Here is a 26,302-nt window from a genome sequence, read left to right as displayed (position 1 = left end):
GAATCCCGGTTCGCCCGGATTATGTTTCTAGGTTTGTCAGCACCATACCCATGCTCGTGGGTTTCACCGAAGCAGTAAACGTCTGAGACCTGCATCACTTCGGGCTTTCCTCACATATTAAGCCGACATGCTGCTATATGACTGGAATACTGTTAAAAGTGGTGTTAAAACCAACTCACTCACTCACACAGACACAAAGCAACGACAGACCTGCATCTCCCTGACACACACACACATAGCAATGACAGACCTGCATCTCCCTGCCACACAGACATATAGCAATGACAGACCAGCATCTCCCTGCCACACAGACACATAGCAATGACAGACCTGCATCTCTTTAGCACACAGACACATAGCAATGACAGACCTGCATCTCCCTGCCACAGACACATAGCAATGACAGACCTGCATCTCCCTGCCACACAGACACATAGCAATGACAGACCTGCATCTCCCTGCCACACAGACACATAGCAATGACAGACCTGCATCTCCCTGCCACACAGACACATAGCAATGACAGACCTGCATCTCCCTGCCACACAGACACATAGCAATGACAGAACTGCATCTCCCTGCCACACAGACAAAAAGCAATGATAGACCTGCATCTCCCTGCCACACAGACACATAGCAATGACAGACCTGCATCTCCCTGCCACACAGACACATAGCAATGACAGACCTGCATCTCCCTGCCACACAGACACATAGCAATGACAGACCTGCATCTCCCTGCCACACAGACAAAAAGCAATGATAGATATGCATCTCCCTGCCACACAGACACATAGCAATGACAGACCTGCATCTCCCTGCCACACAGACACATAGCAATGACAGACCTGCATCTCCCTGCCACACAGACACATAGCAATGACAGACCTGCATCTCCCTGCCACACAGACAAAAAGCAATGACAGACCTGCATCTCCCTGCCACACAGACAAAAAGCAATGATAGACCTGCATCTCCCTGCCACACAGACACATAGCAATGACAGACCTGCATCTCCCTGCCACACAGACACATAGCAATGACAGACCTGCATCTCCCTGCCACACAGACAAAAAGCAATGACAGACCTGCATCTCCCTGCCACACAGACAAAAAGCAATGATAGATATGCATCTCCCTGCCACACAGACAAAAAGCAATGATAGATATGCATCTCCCTGCCACACAGACAAAAAGCAATGATAGACCTGCATCTCCCTGCCACACAGACACATAGCAATGACAGACCTGCATCTCCCTGCCACACAGACAAAAAGCAATGACAGACCTGCATCTCCCTGCCACACAGACAAAAAGCAATGATAGATATGCATCTCCCTGCCACACAGACAAAAAGCAATGACAGACCTGCATCTCCCTGCCACACAGACAAAAAGCAATGATAGATATGCATCTCCCTGCCACACAGACAAAAAGCAATGACAGACCTGCATCTCCCTGCCACACAGACAAAAAGCAATGATAGATATGCATCTCCCTGATCAGGGCTCGAAAAATGTCTTACACTCATCTTGTCCAGCAGGGCAAGAAGATAATATTTTGTACTCGACTTGCAATATTTTAACTTGCCCTGTTAAATTGCATGAAGTTTTATGTTCATAGTTATTATTTACGGCCATCCCCGCCATATACATTCATCTCCGCCCATTCAAACCTGCTCAATCATGCGTCTTGCACAGTTCTTTTTCTAGCTTCAATTCCTGCTGTGCAAACGCACTTCCTGTTTATTTCGGACAGTTGTCAAGTATATCGTCTATTTATGATATGAGCAACATGTATTTCATTGTTATTACTTAGATTGTGCGAGAAATGAAAATGTATTTTAGGTTTCGAAATAATTCATATCTTATTGAAAACAATAAGAGATGAATTGATAGGATTGAAACATATGTACTCGTCGAGTCGGACAAGCATTTATTCAATTCTTTCTCACCCTGCACATGCTGCCACTTGTCAATACATGCGGACGAGTGGATTTTTCGTACCCTGCTGACACTCAAACACATAGCCATGACAAGACTTGCATCTCCCCCTCTCTTACACACAGACACAGAGCAATGGTGATGTGACAAGAAATGCTGTGTCATTCTGATAACAGAGAGATTAAATATCTGATGTAAAAAAGAGGTTTTTCATTGTTTGCCTGTGTAGATACTACTGATACCTACAGCAGACGGGTCTTGTGTTGATGTTTGTCTATGGCTGCTGCGAGAGCTGAATCAGCTGCTGTATGCTTGTGCTGCAGCTGCTGGGCACCATCCACCATCCCAGCTTTGGTGAGGAACAGCTGTTGTTCTCCAGATTCACAACCTGCTGCACAACAGTATCACAACCAATCAGGACACAACCAATAAACATGTTACACAGCAGTAACACAACCAATACACATGCCACACAACAGTAACAAAACCAATACACACAAAACACAACCAATACGCATGCCACACAACAGTAACACATCCAATACACACGAAACACAACAGTTACACAACCAATACACACGAAACACAACAGTAACACAACCAATACACATGCCACACAGCAGTAACAACCAATACACATGCCACACAACAATAACACAACCAATACACATGTCACACAACAGTAACACAACCAATACACACGAAACACAACAGTAACACAAACAATACACGTGCCACTCAACAATAACACAACCAATACACATGCCATACAGCAGTAACAACCAATACACATGCCACACAACAATAACACAACCAATACACATGTCACACAACAGTAACACAACCATACACACGAAACACAACAGTAACACAAACAATACACACGAAACACAACAGTAACACAACCAATACACATGCCATACAGCAGTAGCACAACCAATACACATGCCACACAATAATAACACAACCAATACACTTGCCACACAGCAGTAACACATACAATAAACATGTTACACAGCAGTTACACAAACAATAAACATGCCACACAACAGTTACACAACCAATACACACAAAATACAACAATAACACAACCAATACACATTTTACACAACCAATACACATGTCACACAAACAATACACATGCCACACAACAGTAACACAACCATTACACACAAAAAACAACCAATACGCATGCCACACAACAGTAACACATCCAATTCACATGTCACACAACAGTAACACAACCAATACACATGCCACACAACAGTAACACAACCAATACACATGTTACACAGCAGTTACAACCAATACACATGCCACACAACAGTAACACAACCAATACACATGCAACACAACAGTAACACAACCAATACACATGCCACACCACCAATACACATGCCACACAACAGTTACAACTAATACACATGCCACACAACCAATACACATGCTACACAACAGTAACAACCAATACACATGCCACACAACAGTAACACAGCCAATACATATGCCACATAACAGTAACAACCAATACACTTGCTGCATAACAGTAACACAACCTATACACATGCCACACAACAGTAACATAACCAATACACATGTAACAGAACCAATACACATGAAACACAACAGTAACACAACCAATACACATGTTACCCCGCAGTAACACAACCAATACACATGTAACACAACAACAAATGTCACACAGTCCATCAGTACACAACCAATACACAACCAGTACACAGCTAGTACACAGCCAAAAAAACCACAGTACACCATCAATACTCATGCTGGGTGGGGGATATGTCACAAGACCATCAGTACACAACCAATATACATGCTGGATGGGGAACATGTCACACAGTCCATCAGTACATAACCAATACACATACTGGATGAGGGATATGTCACACAGTCCATCAGTACACATCCAATACACATGCAATACACATGCTGGGTGTGGGATATGTCACACAGTCCATCAGTACACAACCAATACACATACTGGGTGCGGAATATGTCGCACAGTCCATCAGTACACAAGCAATACACAACCAATACAAATGCTGGGTGTGGGATATGTCACACAGTCCATCAGTACACAAGCAATACACAACTATTACACAACCAATACACATGTTGGGTGGTGGACATGTCACACATTCAATGAATACACAACTAATACACATGCTTTAAGAATTCACAAAATTGACTTTCATCATGTCTTTGAATCATTTTACTATTGTCACACTAAGCTCCATGAAATGTGTATTTCACACCAGGATCCCCTGCGTCATTACAATATACAGAGTCCTGGTGCCATGGGGTCAGCACTCATGCCTATATCACCCTCCCCTTAGTATAGGACTTACTCAGCATCTGGTGCAGTCTGGTGGTGGCCTTGTCACGGGAGTCTATGGTACCGCGCTGATGCCTGGCCGGGGTAATACACGGATCCTCCATGGCTTTCTACAAAATGTATTTACTTACTAACACGAGTCGAACAAGAAACAAATAAGACACTGGAGGTCCATAATTTCTCCAACAAAACCAACAAGTGTTACCTGAGCACATTCAACTTCATAAACTCATAAAAAAAGAGAGAAAATCCATTAAACATTTTACAAAATGAAACTTACAGTAACAAACAGAAAGGCATTGTGTAATCAAAGTAAGCATCCAAGTCACTGGTGGGTTGGTTACCTGTCTCTCCATCCTGTCAGGTTCTAGTCATTGATGGGTTACCTGTCTGTCCCACCTGTCAGATCCTAATCACTAGAGGGTTACCTGTCTGTCCCTCCTGTCAGGTCCTTGTCATTGGTGGATTACCTTTCTCTCCCTCCTATCAGGTCCTTGTCACTAGAGGCTTACCTTTCTCTCCCTCCTGTCAGGTCCTTGTCACTAGAGGCTTACCTTTCTCTCCCTCCTGTCAGGTCCTTGTCACTGGTGGATTACCTGTCTCTCCCTCCTGTCAGGTCCTTGTCACTGGTGGATTACCTGTCTCTCCCTCCAGTCAGTCAGGTTCTGCTCGAGTGTCCTTCTGACCGCTGTCAGCAGGCGGTGAATGTCACGGTGATTCCTGGATTCTATCTCATAGGCCATTGTCAGGAACTCATTGCGGGCTCGCTGCACCACCAGCTGATCAATCAACTACAACATCAACACAACATTGCTCTTAGAGGATCACACCATTATCAGTGTTTTATAGAGACTGCAGGATTGCAGGTATTTCACAATTATTTCACCAATGACCTCCCAGAAATAATGTTATGTGTGCTAGTGGGTCTATTTCAGGGAGACGATGAACTGTACCATTCTTGGAAAACCATTAATAGTCACCATCAATTTCAGTGATTACAAACATTTCTGGTCACTCCAGTCACAAACAGAAATGTCAGAGTACCAGCAGATCACCACCATGATAAACAACATCATCCTGATCATGACAATAATGGGCAGACAATATGTAACACACTGTACTGGTGTTTGCACCATCTATCTTCTTTTGTGGAAATTGATTGAAAATTATTTCTCATCCTGACACAACACACTGCAATGTTTATCCCACAGATGGCAGCAGGGTCCTCAGCTTGAGGTATTGGTAACCAGCTTCAGATTACATCTGGATTAGACTGTGCGAGCACCCTCTTCACTAAATCTGTATCACCTGTCCCATCCTTAGTCTAACATGTCAAGTATACCTGTGTGACTTCTGATACATGACAAGTTGTAGCACATAACAACCATAGCCCAACAATTCCTCAGAATCTATATTGTGACAGGCTGAGTCCCTCAGAATCTATATTGTGACAGGATGAGACACTCAGAATCTATATTGTGACAGGATGAGTCACTCAGAATCTATATTGTGACAGGATGAGACACTCAGAATCTATATTGCGACAGGATGAATCACTCAGAATCTATGTTGTGACAGGATGAGACACTCAGAATCTATATTGTGACAGCATGAGTCACTCAGAATCTATATTGTGACAGCATGAGTCACTCAGAATCTATATTGTGACAGCATGAGTCACTCAGAATCTATATTGTGACAGCATGAGTCCCTCAGAATCTATATTGAGACAGGATGAGTCCCTTAGAATCTATATTGTGACAGGATGAGACACTCAGAATCTATATTGTGACAGGATGAGTCACTCAGAATCTATATTGTGACAGGATGAGACATTCAGAATCTATATTGCGACAGGATGAGTCACTCAGAATCTATATTGTGACAGCATGAGTCACTCAGAATCTATATTGTGACAGCATGAGACACTCAGAATCTATATTGTGACAGGATGAGTCATTCAGAATCTATATTGTGACAGCATGAGTCACTCAGAACGTATATTGTGACAGGATGAGACACTCAGAATCTATATTGTGACAGGATGAGACACTCAGAATCTATATTGTGACAGCATGAGTCACTCAGAATCTATATTGTGACAGGATGAGTCACTCAGAATCTATATTGTGACAGCATGAGACACTCAGAATCTATATTGCGACAGCATGAGTCACTCAGAATCTATATTGTGACAGGATGAGTCACTCAGAATCTATATTGTGACAGCATGAGACACTCAGAATCTATATTGTGACAGGATGAGACACTCAGAACCTATATTGTGACAGGATGAGACACTCAGAATCTATATTGTGACAGCATGAGACACTCAGAATCTATGTTGTGACAGGATGAGACACTCAGAATCTATATTGTGACAGGATGCGTCACTCAGAATCTATATTGTGACAGCATGAGTCACTCAGAATCTATATTGTGACAGCATGAGTCACTCAGAATCTATATTGTGACAGCATGAGTCACTCAGAATCTATATTGTGACAGCATGAGTCACTCAGAATCTATATTGTGACAGGATGCGTCACTCAGAATCTATATTGTGACAGCATGAGTCACTCAGAATCTATATTGAGACAGGATGAGTCCCTTAGAATCTATATTGTGACAGGATGAGACACTCAGAATCTATATTGTGACAGGATGAGTCACTCAGAATCTATATTGTGACAGGATGAGACATTCAGAATCTATATTGCGACAGGATGAGTCACTCAGAATCTATATTGTGACAGCATGAGTCACTCAGAATCTATATTGTGACAGCATGAGACACTCAGAATCTATATTGTGACAGGATGAGTCATTCAGAATCTATATTGTGACAGCATGAGTCACTCAGAACCTATATTGTGACAGGATGAGACACTCAGAATCTATATTGTGACAGGATGAGACACTCAGAATCTATATTGTGACAGCATGAGTCACTCAGAATCTATATTGTGACAGGATGAGTCACTCAGAATCTATATTGTGACAGCATGAGACACTCAGAATCTATATTGCGACAGCATGAGTCACTCAGAATCTATATTGTGACAGGATGAGTCACTCAGAATCTATATTGTGACAGCATGAGACACTCAGAATCTATATTGTGACAGGATGAGACACTCAGAACCTATATTGTGACAGGATGAGACACTCAGAATCTATATTGTGACAGCATGAGACACTCAGAATCTATGTTGTGACAGGATGAGACACTCAGAATCTATATTGTGACAGGATGCGTCACTCAGAATCTATATTGTGACAGCATGAGTCACTCAGAATCTATATTGTGACAGCATGAGTCACTCAGAATCTATATTGTGACAGCATGAGTCACTCAGAATCTATATTGTGACAGCATGAGTCACTCAGAATCTATATTGTGACAGGATGCGTCACTCAGAATCTATATTGTGACAGCATGAGTCACTCAGAATCTATATTGTGACAGCATGAGTCACTCAGAATCTATATTGTGACAGCATGAGTCACTCAGAATCTATATTGTGACAGCATGAGTCACTCAGAATCTATAATGTGACAGGATGAGACACTCAGAATCTATATTGTGACAGGATGAGACACTCAGAATCTATATATTGTGACAGGATGAGTCACAAGTTGATCTGGCAAAGAGGATCAGAACTTCAACATGAAGTGAAAAGCAACAAAAACTCAACAATCCCTCAGAATATATATTGTGACACCATGAAACACCAGGGAAATATCTGGCAAACTCTCAGTGGAGGCTTGTTATGATCCGAATACTTGAGTGAAAAACCCAGTTGGGAAAACACATGGCCAAAGCAGTATAACTTTGAAACAGAGAGTGAGTGAGTTGGTTTAATGCCACTTTTAACAGTATTCCAGTTATATCATGGCATGTCAGCTTGATGTGGGAGGAAAGCCCGAAGTGATGCAGGTCTTAGACGTTTACCACTTCTGTGAAACCCATGAGCACGAGTATGGTGCTGACAAAACTAGAAACATAATCGGGGCGAACTGGGATTCGAACCCACAATCATAGGTTTCTGGCGTGCCCAAGGGACGCAACTCTGCACAGCGAATCGCGGCGCCTTAGACGACTGGGCCACCCGTGCCCCCTTGAAACAGAGAAGTCTATGCCTGTGGCTTCAGTAATAATAAATAATAAAGTCATAAACACTTATGGTACAAAAAATTCTACACATACTTTTGGGGATGTCGACTTCGCACTGGGTGACCTTTACTTTCAATCATGTGTAAAATGGTGAAGGAGAACAGGATAAGAAATAACTGTCAGTGCAATTTCAAGGCATGTCAGAAGCTGACACATGAGCACATGTGAGCCACCGTGTCCCACCTGGTCCTGGTTGGATGTGAAGTAGCCCTGTCTGGCAAGTTTCAGTTTGTAGTCGCCCGTGATGATATTGGTGCCCTGGAGGTCGGCCGACCTGCTGATCAGGGCAGGGATGTCTGTCTGCTGCAATTGGGTCAGGTCTCTTCTCACTGCATTCAGAGACATATGGCTTTCCTGAAGGGAGTCCCTGAAATACATCAACAGTGTATACTGACACAATCATGACTTCCTGAACCATGTACACACAGTACCCTGACACAATCAGGACTTCCTGAACCATGCACACACAGTACACTGACACAATCAGACTTCCTGAACCATGTACACACTGTATGCTGACACAATCAGAACTTCCTGAACCATATACACACAGTACACTGACACAATCATGACTTCCTGAACCATATACACACAGTATACTGACACAATCATGACTTCCTGAACCATGTTCACACAGTACACTGACACAATCATGACTTCCTGAACCATATACACACTGTACACTGACACAATCAGGACTTCCTGAACCATGTACACACTGTACACTGACACAATCAGGACTTCCTGAACCATGTACACACTGTACACTGACACAATCAGGACTTCCTGAACCATGTACACACTGTATGCTGACACAATCAGAACTTCCTGAACCATATACACACAGTACACTGACACAATCATGACTTCCTGAACCATATACACACAGTATACTGACACAATCATGACTTCCTGAACCATGTTCACACAGTACACTGACACAATCATGACTTCCTGAACCATATACACACTGTACACTGACACAATCAGGACTTCCTGAACCATGTACACACTGTACACTGACACAATCAGAACTTCCTGAACCATGTACACACTGTACACTGACACAATCAGGACTTCCTGAACCATGTACACACTGTACACTGACACAATCAGGACTTCCTGAACCATGTACACACTGTATGCTGACACAATCAGGACTTCCTGAACCATGTTCACACAGTATACTGACACAATCATGACTTCCTGAACCATGTACACACAGTACACTGACACAATCAGGACTTCCTGAACCATGTACACACTGTATACTGACACAATCAGGACTTCCTGAACCATGTACACACTGTATACTGACACAATCAGGACTTCCTGAACCATATACACACTGTATACTGACACAATCAGGACTTCCTGAACCATGTACACACAGTACACTGACACAATCAGGACTTCCTGAACCATGTACACACCGTATACTGACACAATCAGGACTTCCTGAACCATATACACACTGTATACTGACACAATCAGGACTTCCTGAACCATGTACACACAGTACACTGACACAATCAGGACTTCCTGAACCATGTACACACCGTACACTGACAAAATCATGACTTCCTGAACCATGTTCACACAGTACACTGACACAATCAGGACTTCCTGAACCATGTTCACACAGTACACTGACACAATCAGGACTTCCTGAACCATGTACACACTGTATACTGACACAATCAGGACTTCCTGAACCATGAACACACAGTACACTGACACAATCATGACTTCCTGAACCATGTACACACTGTATACTGACACAATCATGACTTCCTGAACCATGTACACACTGAATACTGACACAATCATGACTTCCTGAACCATGTTCACACAGTACACTGACACAATCAGGACTTCCTGAACCATGTACACACTGTATACTGACACAATCATGACTTCCTGAACCATGTACACACTGTATACTGACACAATCATGACTTCCTGAACCATGTTCACACAGTACACTGACACAATCATGACTTCCTGAACCATGTACACACAGTACACTGACACAATCATGACTTCCTGAACCATGTACACACTGTATACTGACACAATCAGGACTTCCTGAACCATGTACACACTGTACACTAACACAATCAGGACTTCCTGAACCATATACACACTGTATACTGACACAATCAGGACTTCCTGAACCATGTACACACTGTATACTGACACAATCATGACTTCCTGAACCATGTACACACTGTATACTGACACAATCAGGACTTCCTGAACCATGTACACACTGTATACTGACACAATCATGACTTCCTGAACCATGTACACACTGTATACTGACACAATCAGGACTTCCTGAACCATGTACACACTGTATACTGACACAATCAGGACTTCCTGAACCATGTACACACTGTATACTGACACAATCATGACTTCCTGAACCATGTACACACTGTATACTGACACAATCATGACTTCCTGAACCATGTACACACTGTATACTGACACAATCATGACTTCCTGAACCATGTACACACTGTATACTGACACAATCATGACTTCCTGAACCATGTACACACTGTATACTGACACAATCACGACTTCCTGAACCATGTTCACACAGTACACTGACACAATCATGACTTCCTCAACCATGTACACACAGTACACTGACACAATCATGACTTCCTGAACCATGTACACACTGTATACTGACACAATCATGACTTCCTGAACCATGTACACACTGTATACTGACACAATCATGACTTCCTGAACCATGTTCACACAGTACACTGACACAATCATGACTTCCTGAACCATGTACACACAGTACACTGACACAATCATGACTTCCTGAACCATGTACACACTGTATACTGACACAATCATGACTTCCTGAACCATGTAGACACAGTACACTCACACAATCATGACTTCCTGAACCATGTACACACAGTATACTGACACAATAATGACTTCCTGAACCATGTACACACAGTACACTGACACAATCAGGACTTCCTGAACCATATACACACAGTACACTGACACAATCAGGACTTCCTGAACCATGTACACACTGTATACTGACACAATCAGGACTTCCTGAACCATGTACACACTGTATACTGACACAATCAGGACTTCCTTAACCATATACACACTGTATACTGACACAATCAGGACTTCCTTAACCATATACACACTGTATACTGACACAATCAGGACTTCCTGAACCATGTACACACAGTATACTGACACAATCAGGACTTCCTGAACCATATACACACTGTATACTGACACAATCAGGACTTCCTGAACCATGTACACACTGTATGCTGACAAAATCAGGACTTCCTGAACCATGTTCACACAGTACACTGACACAATCAGGACTTCCTGAACCATGTTCACACAGTACACTGACACAATCAGGACTTCCTGAACCATATACACACAGTACACTGACACAATCAGGACTTCCTGAACCATGTTCACACAGTACACTGACACAATCAGGACTTCCTGAACCATGTACACACTGTATACTGACACAATCAGGACTTCCTGAACCATGAACACACAGTACACTGACACAATCATGACTTCCTGAACCATGTACACACTGTATACTGACACAATCATGACTTCCTGAACCATGTACACACTGTATACTGACACAATCATGACTTCCTGAACCATGTTCACACAGTACACTGACACAATCAGGACTTCCTGAACCATGTACACACTGTACACTGACACAATCAGGATTTCCTGAACCATGTACACACTGTATACTGACACAATCAGGACTTCCTGAACCATGTACACACAGTATACTGACACAATCAGGACTTCCTGAACCATGTACACACTGTATACTGACACAATCAGGACTTCCTGAACCATGTACACACTGTATACTGACACAATCATGACTTCCTGAACCATGTTCACACAGTACACTGACACAATCATGACTTCCTGAACCATGTACACACTGTATACTGACACAATCATGACTTCCTGAACCATGTACACACAGTACACTGACACAATCATGACTTCCTGAACCATGTTCACACAGTACACTGACACAATAATGACTTCCTGAACCATGTACACACAGTACACTGACACAATCAGGACTTCCTGAACCATATACACACAGTACACTGACACAATCAGGACTTCCTGAACCATGTACACACTGTATACTGACACAATCAGGACTTCCTGAACCATGTACACACTGTATACTGACACAATCAGGACTTCCTTAACCATATACACACTTTATACTGACACAATCAGGACTTCCTTAACCATATACACACTGTATACTGACACAATCAGGACTTCCTGAACCATGTACACACTGTACACTAACACAATCAGGACTTCCTGAACCATATACACACTGTATACTGACACAATCAGGACTTCCTGAACCATGTACACACTGTATACTGACACAATCAGGACTTCCTTAACCATATACACACTGTATACTGACACAATCAGGACTTCCTTAACCATATACACACTGTATACTGACACAATCAGGACTTCCTTAACCATATACACACTGTATACTGACACAATCAGGACTTCCTGAACCATGTACACACAGTATACTGACACAATCAGGACTTCCTGAACCATGTACACACTGTACACTAACACAATCAGGACTTCCTGAACCATATACAGACCGTATACTGACACAATCAGGACTTCCTGAACCATATACACACCGTATACTGACACAATCAGGACTTCCTGAACCATGTACACACTGTATGCTGACACAATCAGGACTTCCTGAACCATGTACACACTGTATACTGACACAATCAGGACTTCCTGAACCATGTACACACTGTATACTGACACAATCAGGACTTCCTGAACCATGTACACACTGTATGCTGACACAATCAGGACTTCCTGAATCATGTACACACTGTATACTGACACAATCAGGACTTCCTGAACCATGTACACACAGTACACTGACACAATCATGACTTCCTGAACCATGTACACACTGTACACTAACCCAATCAGGACTTCCTGAACCATATACACACTGTATACTGACACAATCAGGACTTCCTGAACCATGTACACACTGTATGCTGACACAATCAGGACTTCCTGAACCATGTACACACTGTATACTGACACAATCAGGACTTCCTGAACCATGTACACACTGTATACTGACACAATCAGGACTTCCTGAACCATGTACACACTGTATACTGACACAATCATGACTTCCTGAACCATGTACACACTGTATACTGACACAATCATGACTTCCTGAACCATGTACACACTGTATACTGACACAATCATGACTTCCTGAACCATGTTCACACAGTACACTGACACAATCATGACTTCCTCAACCATGTACACACAGTACACTGACACAATCATGACTTCCTGAACCATGTACACACTGTATACTGACACAATCATGACTTCCTGAACCATGTACACACTGAATACTGACACAATCATGACTTCCTGAACCATGTTCACACAGTACACTGACACAATCAGGACTTCCTGAACCATGTACACACTGTATACTGACACAATCAGGACTTCCTGAACCATGTACACACTGTATACTGACACAATCATGACTTCCTGAACCATGTTCACACAGTACACTGACACAATCATGACTTCCTGAACCATGTACACACAGTACACTGACACAATCATGACTTCCTGAACCATGTACACACTGTATACTGACACAATCATGACTTCCTGAACCATGTAGACACAGTACACTCACACAATCATGACTTCCTGAACCATGTACACACTGTATACTGACACAATAATGACTTCCTGAACCATGTACACACAGTACACTGACACAATCATGACTTCCTGAACCATATACACACAGTACACTGACACAATCAGGACTTCCTGAACCATGTACACACTGTATACTGACACAATCAGGACTTCCTGAACCATGTACACACTGTATACTGACACAATCAGGACTTCCTTAACCATATACACACTGTATACTGACACAATCAGGACTTCCTTAACCATATACACACTGTATACTGACACAATCAGGACTTCCTGAACCATGTACACACAGTATACTGACACAATCAGGACTTCCTGAACCATGTACACACTGTACACTAACACAATCAGGACTTCCTGAACCATATACACACTGTATACTGACACAATCAGGACTTCCTGAACCATGTACACACTGTATGCTGACAAAATCAGGACTTCCTGAACCATGTTCACACAGTACACTGACACAATCAGGACTTCCTGAACCATGTTCACACAGTACACTGACACAATCAGGACTTCCTGAACCATATACACACAGTACACTGACACAATCAGGACTTCCTGAACCATGTTCACACAGTACACTGACACAATCAGGACTTCCTGAACCATGTACACACTGTATACTGACACAATCAGGACTTCCTGAACCATGAACACACAGTACACTGACACAATCATGACTTCCTGAACCATGTACACACTGTATACTGACACAATCATGACTTCCTGAACCATGTACACACTGTATACTGACACAATCATGACTTCCTGAACCATGTTCACACAGTACACTGACACAATCAGGACTTCCTGAACCATGTACACACTGTACACTGACACAATCAGGATTTCCTGAACCATGTACACACTGTATACTGACACAATCAGGACTTCCTGAACCATGTACACACAGTATACTGACACAATCAGGACTTCCTGAACCATGTACACACTGTATACTGACACAATCAGGACTTCCTGAACCATGTACACACTGTATACTGACACAATCATGACTTCCTGAACCATGTTCACACAGTACACTGACACAATCATGACTTCCTGAACCATGTACACACTGTATACTGACACAATCATGACTTCCTGAACCATGTACACACAGTACACTGACACAATCATGACTTCCTGAACCATGTTCACACAGTACACTGACACAAAATGACTTCCTGAACCATGTACACACAGTACACTGACACAATCAGGACTTCCTGAACCATATACACACAGTACACTGACACAATCAGGACTTCCTGAACCATGTACACACTGTATACTGACACAATCAGGACTTCCTGAACCATGTACACACTGTATACTGACACAATCAGGACTTCCTTAACCATATACACACTTTATACTGACACAATCAGGACTTCCTTAACCATATACACACTGTATACTGACACAATCAGGACTTCCTGAACCATGTACACACAGTATACTGACACAATCAGGACTTCCTGAACCATGTACACACAGTACACTCACACAATCAGGACTTCCTGAACCATGTACACACTGTACACTAACACAATCAGGACTTCCTGAACCATGTACACACTGTACACTAACACAATCAGGACTTCCTGAACCATATACACACTGTATACTGACACAATCAGGACTTCCTGAACCATGTACACACTGTATACTGACACAATCAGGACTTCCTTAACCATATACACACTGTATACTGACACAATCAGGACTTCCTTAACCATATACACACTGTATACTGACACAATCAGGACTTCCTGAACCATGTACACACAGTATACTGACACAATCAGGACTTCCTGAACCATGTACACACAGTATACTGACACAATCAGGACTTCCTGAACCATGTACACACTGTACACTAACACAATCAGGACTTCCTGAACCATATACACACCGTATACTGACACAATCAGGACTTCCTGAACCATGTACACACTGTATGCTGACACAATCAGGACTTCCTGAACCATGTACACACTGTATACTGACACAATCAGGACTTCCTGAACCATGTACACACTGTATACTGACACAATCAGGACTTCCTGAACCATGTACACACTGTATGCTGACACAATCAGGACTTCCTGAATCATGTACACACTGTATACTGACACAATCAGGACTTCCTGAACCATGTACACACAGTACACTGACACAATCATGACTTCCTGAACCATGTTCACACTGTACACTAACACAATCAGGACTTCCTGAACCATATACACACTGTATACTGACACAATCAGGACTTCCTGAACCATGTACACACTGTATGCTGACACAATCAGGACTTCCTGAACCATGTACACACTGTATACTGACACAATCAGGACTTCCTGAACCATGTACACACTGTATACTGACACAATCAGGACTTCCTGAACCATGTACACACAGTATACTGACACAATCAGGACTTCCTGAACCATGTACACACTGTATACTGACACAATCAGGACTTCCTGAACCATGTACACACTGTATACTGACACAATCATGACTTCCTGAACCATGTTCACACAGTACACTGACACAATCATGACTTCCTGAACCATGTACACACTGTATACTGACACAATCAGGACTTCCTGAACCATGTACACACAGTACACTGACACAATCATGACTTCCTGAACCATGTTCACACAGTACACTGACACAAAATGACTTCCTGAACCATGTACACACAGTACACTGACACAATCAGGACTTCCTGAACCATATACACACAGTACACTGACACAATCAGGACTTCCTGAACCATGTACACACTGTATACTGACACAATCAGGACTTCCTGAACCATGTACACACTGTATACTGACACAATCAGGACTTCCTTAACCATATACACACTTTATACTGACACAATCAGGACTTCCTTAACCATATACACACTGTATACTGACACAATCAGGACTTCCTGAACCATGTACACACAGTATACTGACACAATCAGGACTTCCTGAACCATGTACACACAGTACACTCACACAATCAGGACTTCCTGAACCATGTACACACTGTACACTAACACAATCAGGACTTCCTGAACCATGTACACACTGTACACTAACACAATCAGGACTTCCTGAACCATATACACACTGTATACTGTCACAATCAGGACTTCCTGAACCATGTACACACTGTATACTGACACAATCAGGACTTCCTTAACCATATACACACTGTATACTGACACAATCAGGACTTCCTTAACCATATACACACTGTATACTGACACAATCAGGACTTCCTGAACCATGTACACACAGTATACTGACACAATCAGGACTTCCTGAACCATGTACACACAGTATACTGACACAATCAGGACTTCCTGAACCATGTACACACTGTACACTAACACAATCAGGACTTCCTGAACCATATACACACCGTATACTGACACAATCAGGACTTCCTGAACCATGTACACACTGTATGCTGACACAATCAGGACTTCCTGAACCATGTACACACTGTATACTGACACAATCAGGACTTCCTGAACCATGTACACACTGTATACTGACACAATCAGGACTTCCTGAACCATGTACACACTGTATGCTGACACAATCAGGACTTCCTGAATCATGTACACACTGTATACTGACACAATCAGGACTTCCTGAACCATGTACACACAGTACACTGACACAATCATGACTTCCTGAACCATGTTCACACTGTACACTAACACAATCAGGACTTCCTGAACCATATACACACTGTATACTGACACAATCAGGACTTCCTGAACCATGTACACACTGTATGCTGACACAATCAGGACTTCCTGAACCATGTACACACTGTATACTGACACAATCAGGACTTCCTGAACCATGTACACACTGTATACTGACACAATCAGGACTTCCTGAACCATGTACACACTGTATGCTGACACAATCAGGACTTCCTGAATCATGTACACACTGTATACTGACACAATCAGGACTTCCTGAACCATGTACACACAGTACACTGACACAATCATGACTTCCTGAACCATGTACACACTGTATGCTGACACAATCAGGATTTCCTGAACCATGTACACACTGTATACTGACACAATCATGACTTCCTGAACCATGTACACACTGTATGCTGACACAATCAGGACTTCCTGAACCATGTACACACTGTATACTGACACAATCAGGACTTCCTGAACCATGTACACACTGTATACTGACACAATCATGACTTCCTGAACCATGTACACACTGTATACTGACACAATCATGACTTCCTGAACCATGTACACACTGTATACTGACACAATCAGGACTTCCTGAACCATGTACACACTGTATACTGACACAATCAGGACTTCCTGAACCATGTACACACTGTATACTGACACAATCATGACTTCCTGAACCATGTACACACTGTATACTGACACAATCATGACTTCCTGAACCATGTACACACTGTATACTGACACAATCATGACTTCCTGAACCATGTACACACTGTATACTGACACAATCATGACTTCCTGAACCATGTACACACTGTATACTGACACAATCACGACTTCCTGAACCATGTTCACACAGTACACTGACACAATCATGACTTCCTCAACCATGTACACACAGTACACTGACACAATCATGACTTCCTGAACCATGTACACACTGTATACTGACACAATCATGACTTCCTGAACCATGTACACACTGTATACTGACACAATCATGACTTCCTGAACCATGTTCACACAGTACACTGACACAATCATGACTTCCTGAACCATGTACACACAGTACACTGACACAATCATGACTTCCTGAACCATGTACACACTGTATACTGACACAATCATGACTTCCTGAACCATGTAGACACAGTACACTCACACAATCATGACTTCCTGAACCATGTACACACAGTATACTGACACAATAATGACTTCCTGAACCATGTACACACAGTACACTGACACAATCAGGACTTCCTGAACCATATACACACAGTACACTGACACAATCAGGACTTCCTGAACCATGTACACACTGTATACTGACACAATCAGGACTTCCTGAACCATGTACACACTGTATACTGACACAATCAGGACTTCCTTAACCATATACACACTGTATACTGACACAATCAGGACTTCCTTAACCATATACACACTGTATACTGACACAATCAGGACTTCCTGAACCATGTACACACAGTATACTGACACAATCAGGACTTCCTGAACCATATACACACTGTATACTGACACAATCAGGACTTCCTGAACCATGTACACACTGTATGCTGACAAAATCAGGACTTCCTGAACCATGTTCACACAGTACACTGACACAATCAGGACTTCCTGAACCATGTTCACACAGTACACTGACACAATCAGGACTTCCTGAACCATATACACACAGTACACTGACACAATCAGGACTTCCTGAACCATGTTCACACAGTACACTGACACAATCAGGACTTCCTGAACCATGTACACACTGTATACTGACACAATCAGGACTTCCTGAACCATGAACACACAGTACACTGACACAATCATGACTTCCTGAACCATGTACACACTGTATACTGACACAATCATGACTTCCTGAACCATGTACACACTGTATACTGACACAATCATGACTTCCTGAACCATGTTCACACAGTACACTGACACAATCAGGACTTCCTGAACCATGTACACACTGTACACTGACACAATCAGGATTTCCTGAACCATGTACACACTGTATACTGACACAATCAGGACTTCCTGAACCATGTACACACAGTATACTGACACAATCAGGACTTCCTGAACCATGTACACACTGTATACTGACACAATCAGGACTTCCTGAACCATGTACACACTGTATACTGACACAATCATGACTTCCTGAACCATGTTCACACAGTACACTGACACAATCATGACTTCCTGAACCATGTACACACTGTATACTGACACAATCATGACTTCCTGAACCATGTACACACAGTACACTGACACAATCATGACTTCCTGAACCATGTTCACACAGTACACTGACACAATAATGACTTCCTGAACCATGTACACACAGTACACTGACACAATCAGGACTTCCTGAACCATATACACACAGTACACTGACACAATCAGGACTTCCTGAACCATGTACACACTGTATACTGACACAATCAGGACTTCCTGAACCATGTACACACTGTATACTGACACAATCAGGACTTCCTTAACCATATACACACTTTATACTGACACAATCAGGACTTCCTTAACCATATACACACTGTATACTGACACAATCAGGACTTCCTGAACCATGTACACACAGTATACTGACACAATCAGGACTTCCTGAACCATGTACACACAGTACACTCACACAATCAGGACTTCCTGAACCATGTACACACTGTACACTAACACAATCAGGACTTCCTGAACCATGTACACACTGTACACTAACACAATCAGGACTTCCTGAACCATATACACACTGTATACTGACACAATCAGGACTTCCTGAACCATGTACACACTGTATACTGACACAATCAGGACTTCCTTAACCATATACACACTGTATACTGACACAATCAGGACTTCCTTAACCATATACACACTGTATACTGACACAATCAGGACTTCCTTAACCATATACACACTGTATACTGACACAATCAGGACTTCCTGAACCATGTACACACAGTATACTGACACAATCAGGACTTCCTGAACCATGTACACACTGTACACTAACACAATCAGGACTTCCTGAACCATATACACACCGTATACTGACACAATCAGGACTTCCTGAACCATATACACACCGTATACTGACACAATCAGGACTTCCTGAACCATGTACACACTGTATGCTGACACAATAAGGACTTCCTGAACCATGTACACACTGTATACTGACACAATCAGGACTTCCTGAACCATGTACACACTGTATACTGACACAATCAGGACTTCCTGAACCATGTACACACTGTATGCTGACACAATCAGGACTTCCTGAATCATGTACACACTGTATACTGACACAATCAGGACTTCCTGAACCATGTACACACAGTACACTGACACAATCATGACTTCCTGAACCATGTACACACTGTACACTAACCCAATCAGGACTTCCTGAACCATATACACACTGTATACTGACACAATCAGGACTTCCTGAACCATGTACACACTGTATGCTGACACAATCAGGACTTCCTGAACCATGTACACACTGTATACTGACACAATCAGGACTTCCTGAACCATGTACACACTGTATACTGACACAATCAGGACTTCCTGAACCATGTACACACTGTATACTGACACAATCATGACTTCCTGAACCATGTACACACTGTATACTGACACAATCATGACATCCTGAACCATGTACACACTGTATACTGACACAATCATGACTTCCTGAACCATGTTCACACAGTACACTGACACAATCATGACTTCCTCAACCATGTACACACAGTACACTGACACAATCATGACTTCCTGAACCATGTACACACTGTATACTGACACAATCATGACTTCCTGAACCATGTACACACTGAATACTGACACAATCATGACTTCCTGAACCATGTTCACACAGTACACTGACACAATCAGGACTTCCTGAACCATGTACACACTGTATACTGACACAATCAGGACTTCCTGAACCATGTACACACTGTATACTGACACAATCATGACTTCCTGAACCATGTTCACACAGTACACTGACACAATCATGTCTTCCTGAACCATGTACACACAGTACACTGACACAATCATGACTTCCTGAACCATGTACACACTGTATACTGACACAATCATGACTTCCTGAACCATGTAGACACAGTACACTCACACAATCATGACTTCCTGAACCATGTACACACTGTATACTGACACAATAATGACTTCCTGAACCATGTACACACAGTACACTGACACAATCATGACTTCCTGAACCATATACACACAGTACACTGACACAATCAGGACTTCCTGAACCATGTACACACTGTATACTGACACAATCAGGACTTCCTGAACCATGTACACACTGTATACTGACACAATCAGGACTTCCTTAACCATATACACACTGTATACTGACACAATCAGGACTTCCTTAACCATATACACACTGTATACTGACACAATCAGGACTTCCTGAACCATGTACACACAGTATACTGACACAATCAGGACTTCCTGAACCATGTACACACTGTACACTAACACAATCAGGACTTCCTGAACCATATACACACTGTATACTGACACAATCAGGACTTCCTGAACCATGTACACACTGTATGCTGACAAAATCAGGACTTCCTGAACCATGTTCACACAGTACACTGACACAATCAGGACTTCCTGAACCATGTTCACACAGTACACTGACACAATCAGGACTTCCTGAACCATATACACACAGTACACTGACACAATCAGGACTTCCTGAACCATGTTCACACAGTACACTGACACAATCAGGACTTCCTGAACCATGTACACACTGTATACTGACACAATCAGGACTTCCTGAACCATGAACACACAGTACACTGACACAATCATGACTTCCTGAACCATGTACACACTGTATACTGACACAATCATGACTTCCTGAACCATGTACACACTGTATACTGACACAATCATGACTTCCTGAACCATGTTCACACAGTACACTGACACAATCAGGACTTCCTGAACCATGTACACACTGTACACTGACACAATCAGGATTTCCTGAACCATGTACACACTGTATACTGACACAATCAGGACTTCCTGAACCATGTACACACAGTATACTGACACAATCAGGACTTCCTGAACCATGTACACACTGTATACTGACACAATCAGGACTTCCTGAACCATGTACACACTGTATACTGACACAATCATGACTTCCTGAACCATGTTCACACAGTACACTGACACAATCATGACTTCCTGAACCATGTACACACTGTATACTGACACAATCATGACTTCCTGAACCATGTACACACAGTACACTGACACAATCATGACTTCCTGAACCATGTTCACACAGTACACTGACACAAAATGACTTCCTGAACCATGTACACACAGTACACTGACACAATCAGGACTTCCTGAACCATATACACACAGTACACTGACACAATCAGGACTTCCTGAACCATGTACACACTGTATACTGACACAATCAGGACTTCCTGAACCATGTACACACTGTATACTGACACAATCAGGACTTCCTTAACCATATACACACTTTATACTGACACAATCAGGACTTCCTTAACCATATACACACTGTATACTGACACAATCAGGACTTCCTGAACCATGTACACACAGTATACTGACACAATCAGGACTTCCTGAACCATGTACACACAGTACACTCACACAATCAGGACTTCCTGAACCATGTACACACTGTACACTAACACAATCAGGACTTCCTGAACCATGTACACACTGTACACTAACACAATCAGGACTTCCTGAACCATATACACACTGTATACTGACACAATCAGGACTTCCTGAACCATGTACACACTGTATACTGACACAATCAGGACTTCCTTAACCATATACACACTGTATACTGACACAATCAGGACTTCCTTAACCATATACACACTGTATACTGACACAATCAGGACTTCCTGAACCATGTACACACAGTATACTGACACAATCAGGACTTCCTGAACCATGTACACACAGTATACTGACACAATCAGGACTTCCTGAACCATGTACACACTGTACACTAACACAATCAGGACTTCCTGAACCATATACACACCGTATACTGACACAATCAGGACTTCCTGAACCATATACACACTGTATGCTGACACAATCAGGACTTCCTGAACCATGTACACACTGTATACTGACACAATCAGGACTTCCTGAACCATGTACACACTGTATACTGACACAATCAGGACTTCCTGAACCATGTACACACTGTATGCTGACACAATCAGGACTTCCTGAATCATGTACACACTGTATACTGACACAATCAGGACTTCCTGAACCATGTACACACAGTACACTGACACAATCATGACTTCCTGAACCATGTTCACACTGTACACTAACACAATCAGGACTTCCTGAACCATATACACACTGTATACTGACACAATCAGGACTTCCTGAACCATGTACACACTGTATGCTGACACAATCAGGACTTCCTGAACCATGTACACACTGTATACTGACACAATCAGGACTTCCTGAACCATGTACACACTGTATACTGACACAATCAGGACTTCCTGAACCATGTACACACAGTATACTGACACAATCAGGACTTCCTGAACCATGTACACACTGTATACTGACACAATCAGGACTTCCTGAACCATGTACACACTGTATACTGACACAATCATGACTTCCTGAACCATGTTCACACAGTACACTGACACAATCATGACTTCCTGAACCATGTACACACTGTATACTGACACAATCAGGACTTCCTGAACCATGTACACACAGTACACTGACACAATCATGACTTCCTGAACCATGTTCACACAGTACACTGACACAAAATGACTTCCTGAACCATGTACACACAGTACACTGACACAATCAGGACTTCCTGAACCATATACACACAGTACACTGACACAATCAGGACTTCCTGAACCATGTACACACTGTATACTGACACAATCAGGACTTCCTGAACCATGTACACACTGTATACTGACACAATCAGGACTTCCTTAACCATATACACACTTTATACTGACACAATCAGGACTTCCTTAACCATATACACACTGTATACTGACACAATCAGGACTTCCTGAACCATGTACACACAGTATACTGACACAATCAGGACTTCCTGAACCATGTACACACAGTACACTCACACAATCAGGACTTCCTGAACCATGTACACACTGTACACTAACACAATCAGGACTTCCTGAACCATGTACACACTGTACACTAACACAATCAGGACTTCCTGAACCATATACACACTGTATACTGTCACAATCAGGACTTCCTGAACCATGTACACACTGTATACTGACACAATCAGGACTTCCTTAACCATATACACACTGTATACTGACACAATCAGGACTTCCTTAACCATATACACACTGTATACTGACACAATCAGGACTTCCTGAACCATGTACACACAGTATACTGACACAATCAGGACTTCCTGAACCATGTACACACAGTATACTGACACAATCAGGACTTCCTGAACCATGTACACACTGTACACTAACACAATCAGGACTTCCTGAACCATATACACACCGTATACTGACACAATCAGGACTTCCTGAACCATGTACACACTGTATGCTGACACAATCAGGACTTCCTGAACCATGTACACACTGTATACTGACACAATCAGGACTTCCTGAACCATGTACACACTGTATACTGACACAATCAGGACTTCCTGAACCATGTACACACTGTATGCTGACACAATCAGGACTTCCTGAATCATGTACACACTGTATACTGACACAATCAGGACTTCCTGAACCATGTACACACAGTACACTGACACAATCATGACTTCCTGAACCATGTTCACACTGTACACTAACACAATCAGGACTTCCTGAACCATATACACACTGTATACTGACACAATCAGGACTTCCTGAACCATGTACACACTGTATACTGACACAATCATGACTTCCTGAACCATGTACACACTGTATACTGACACAATCAGGACTTCCTGAACCATGTTCACACAGTACACTGACACAATCAGGACTTCCTGAACCATGTTCACACAGTACACTGACACAATCAGGACTTCCTGAACCATGTACACACAGTACACTGACACAATC

At 42.4% G+C, this 26,302-nt stretch overlaps 1 protein-coding gene across 5 annotated transcripts in view; it reads right to left on the bottom strand.

Annotated features, from left to right (window-relative positions):
* LOC124118782 (HAUS augmin-like complex subunit 3) overlaps positions 1-26,302 on the bottom strand; it is a 78,541-nt gene that overhangs the window by 17,163 nt on the left and 35,076 nt on the right. For 4 of the 5 annotated variants that reach the window (XM_048399782.1, XM_048399781.1, XM_048399784.1 and 1 more), the window contains 4 exons: positions 8,660-8,843; positions 4,938-5,090; positions 4,313-4,409; positions 2,190-2,334 (listed from right to left, as the gene is read on the bottom strand). In XM_048399782.1, coding sequence (XP_048255739.1) covers positions 2,190-2,334; positions 4,313-4,409; positions 4,938-5,090; positions 8,660-8,843 — 579 coding nt within the window. The remainder of the gene's footprint in view (positions 1-2,189; positions 2,335-4,312; positions 4,410-4,937; positions 5,091-8,659; positions 8,844-26,302) is intronic. The other variant, XM_048399786.1, reaches the window with a different exon arrangement.

Source organism: Haliotis rufescens, unplaced genomic scaffold (genome assembly GCF_023055435.1).
Source record: "Haliotis rufescens isolate VD_foot unplaced genomic scaffold, xgHalRufe1.0.p SCAF_2, whole genome shotgun sequence".
Taxonomy (NCBI): Eukaryota; Metazoa; Mollusca; class Gastropoda; order Lepetellida; family Haliotidae; genus Haliotis; species Haliotis rufescens.
This window is presented reverse-complemented; position numbering and strand designations above follow the sequence as displayed.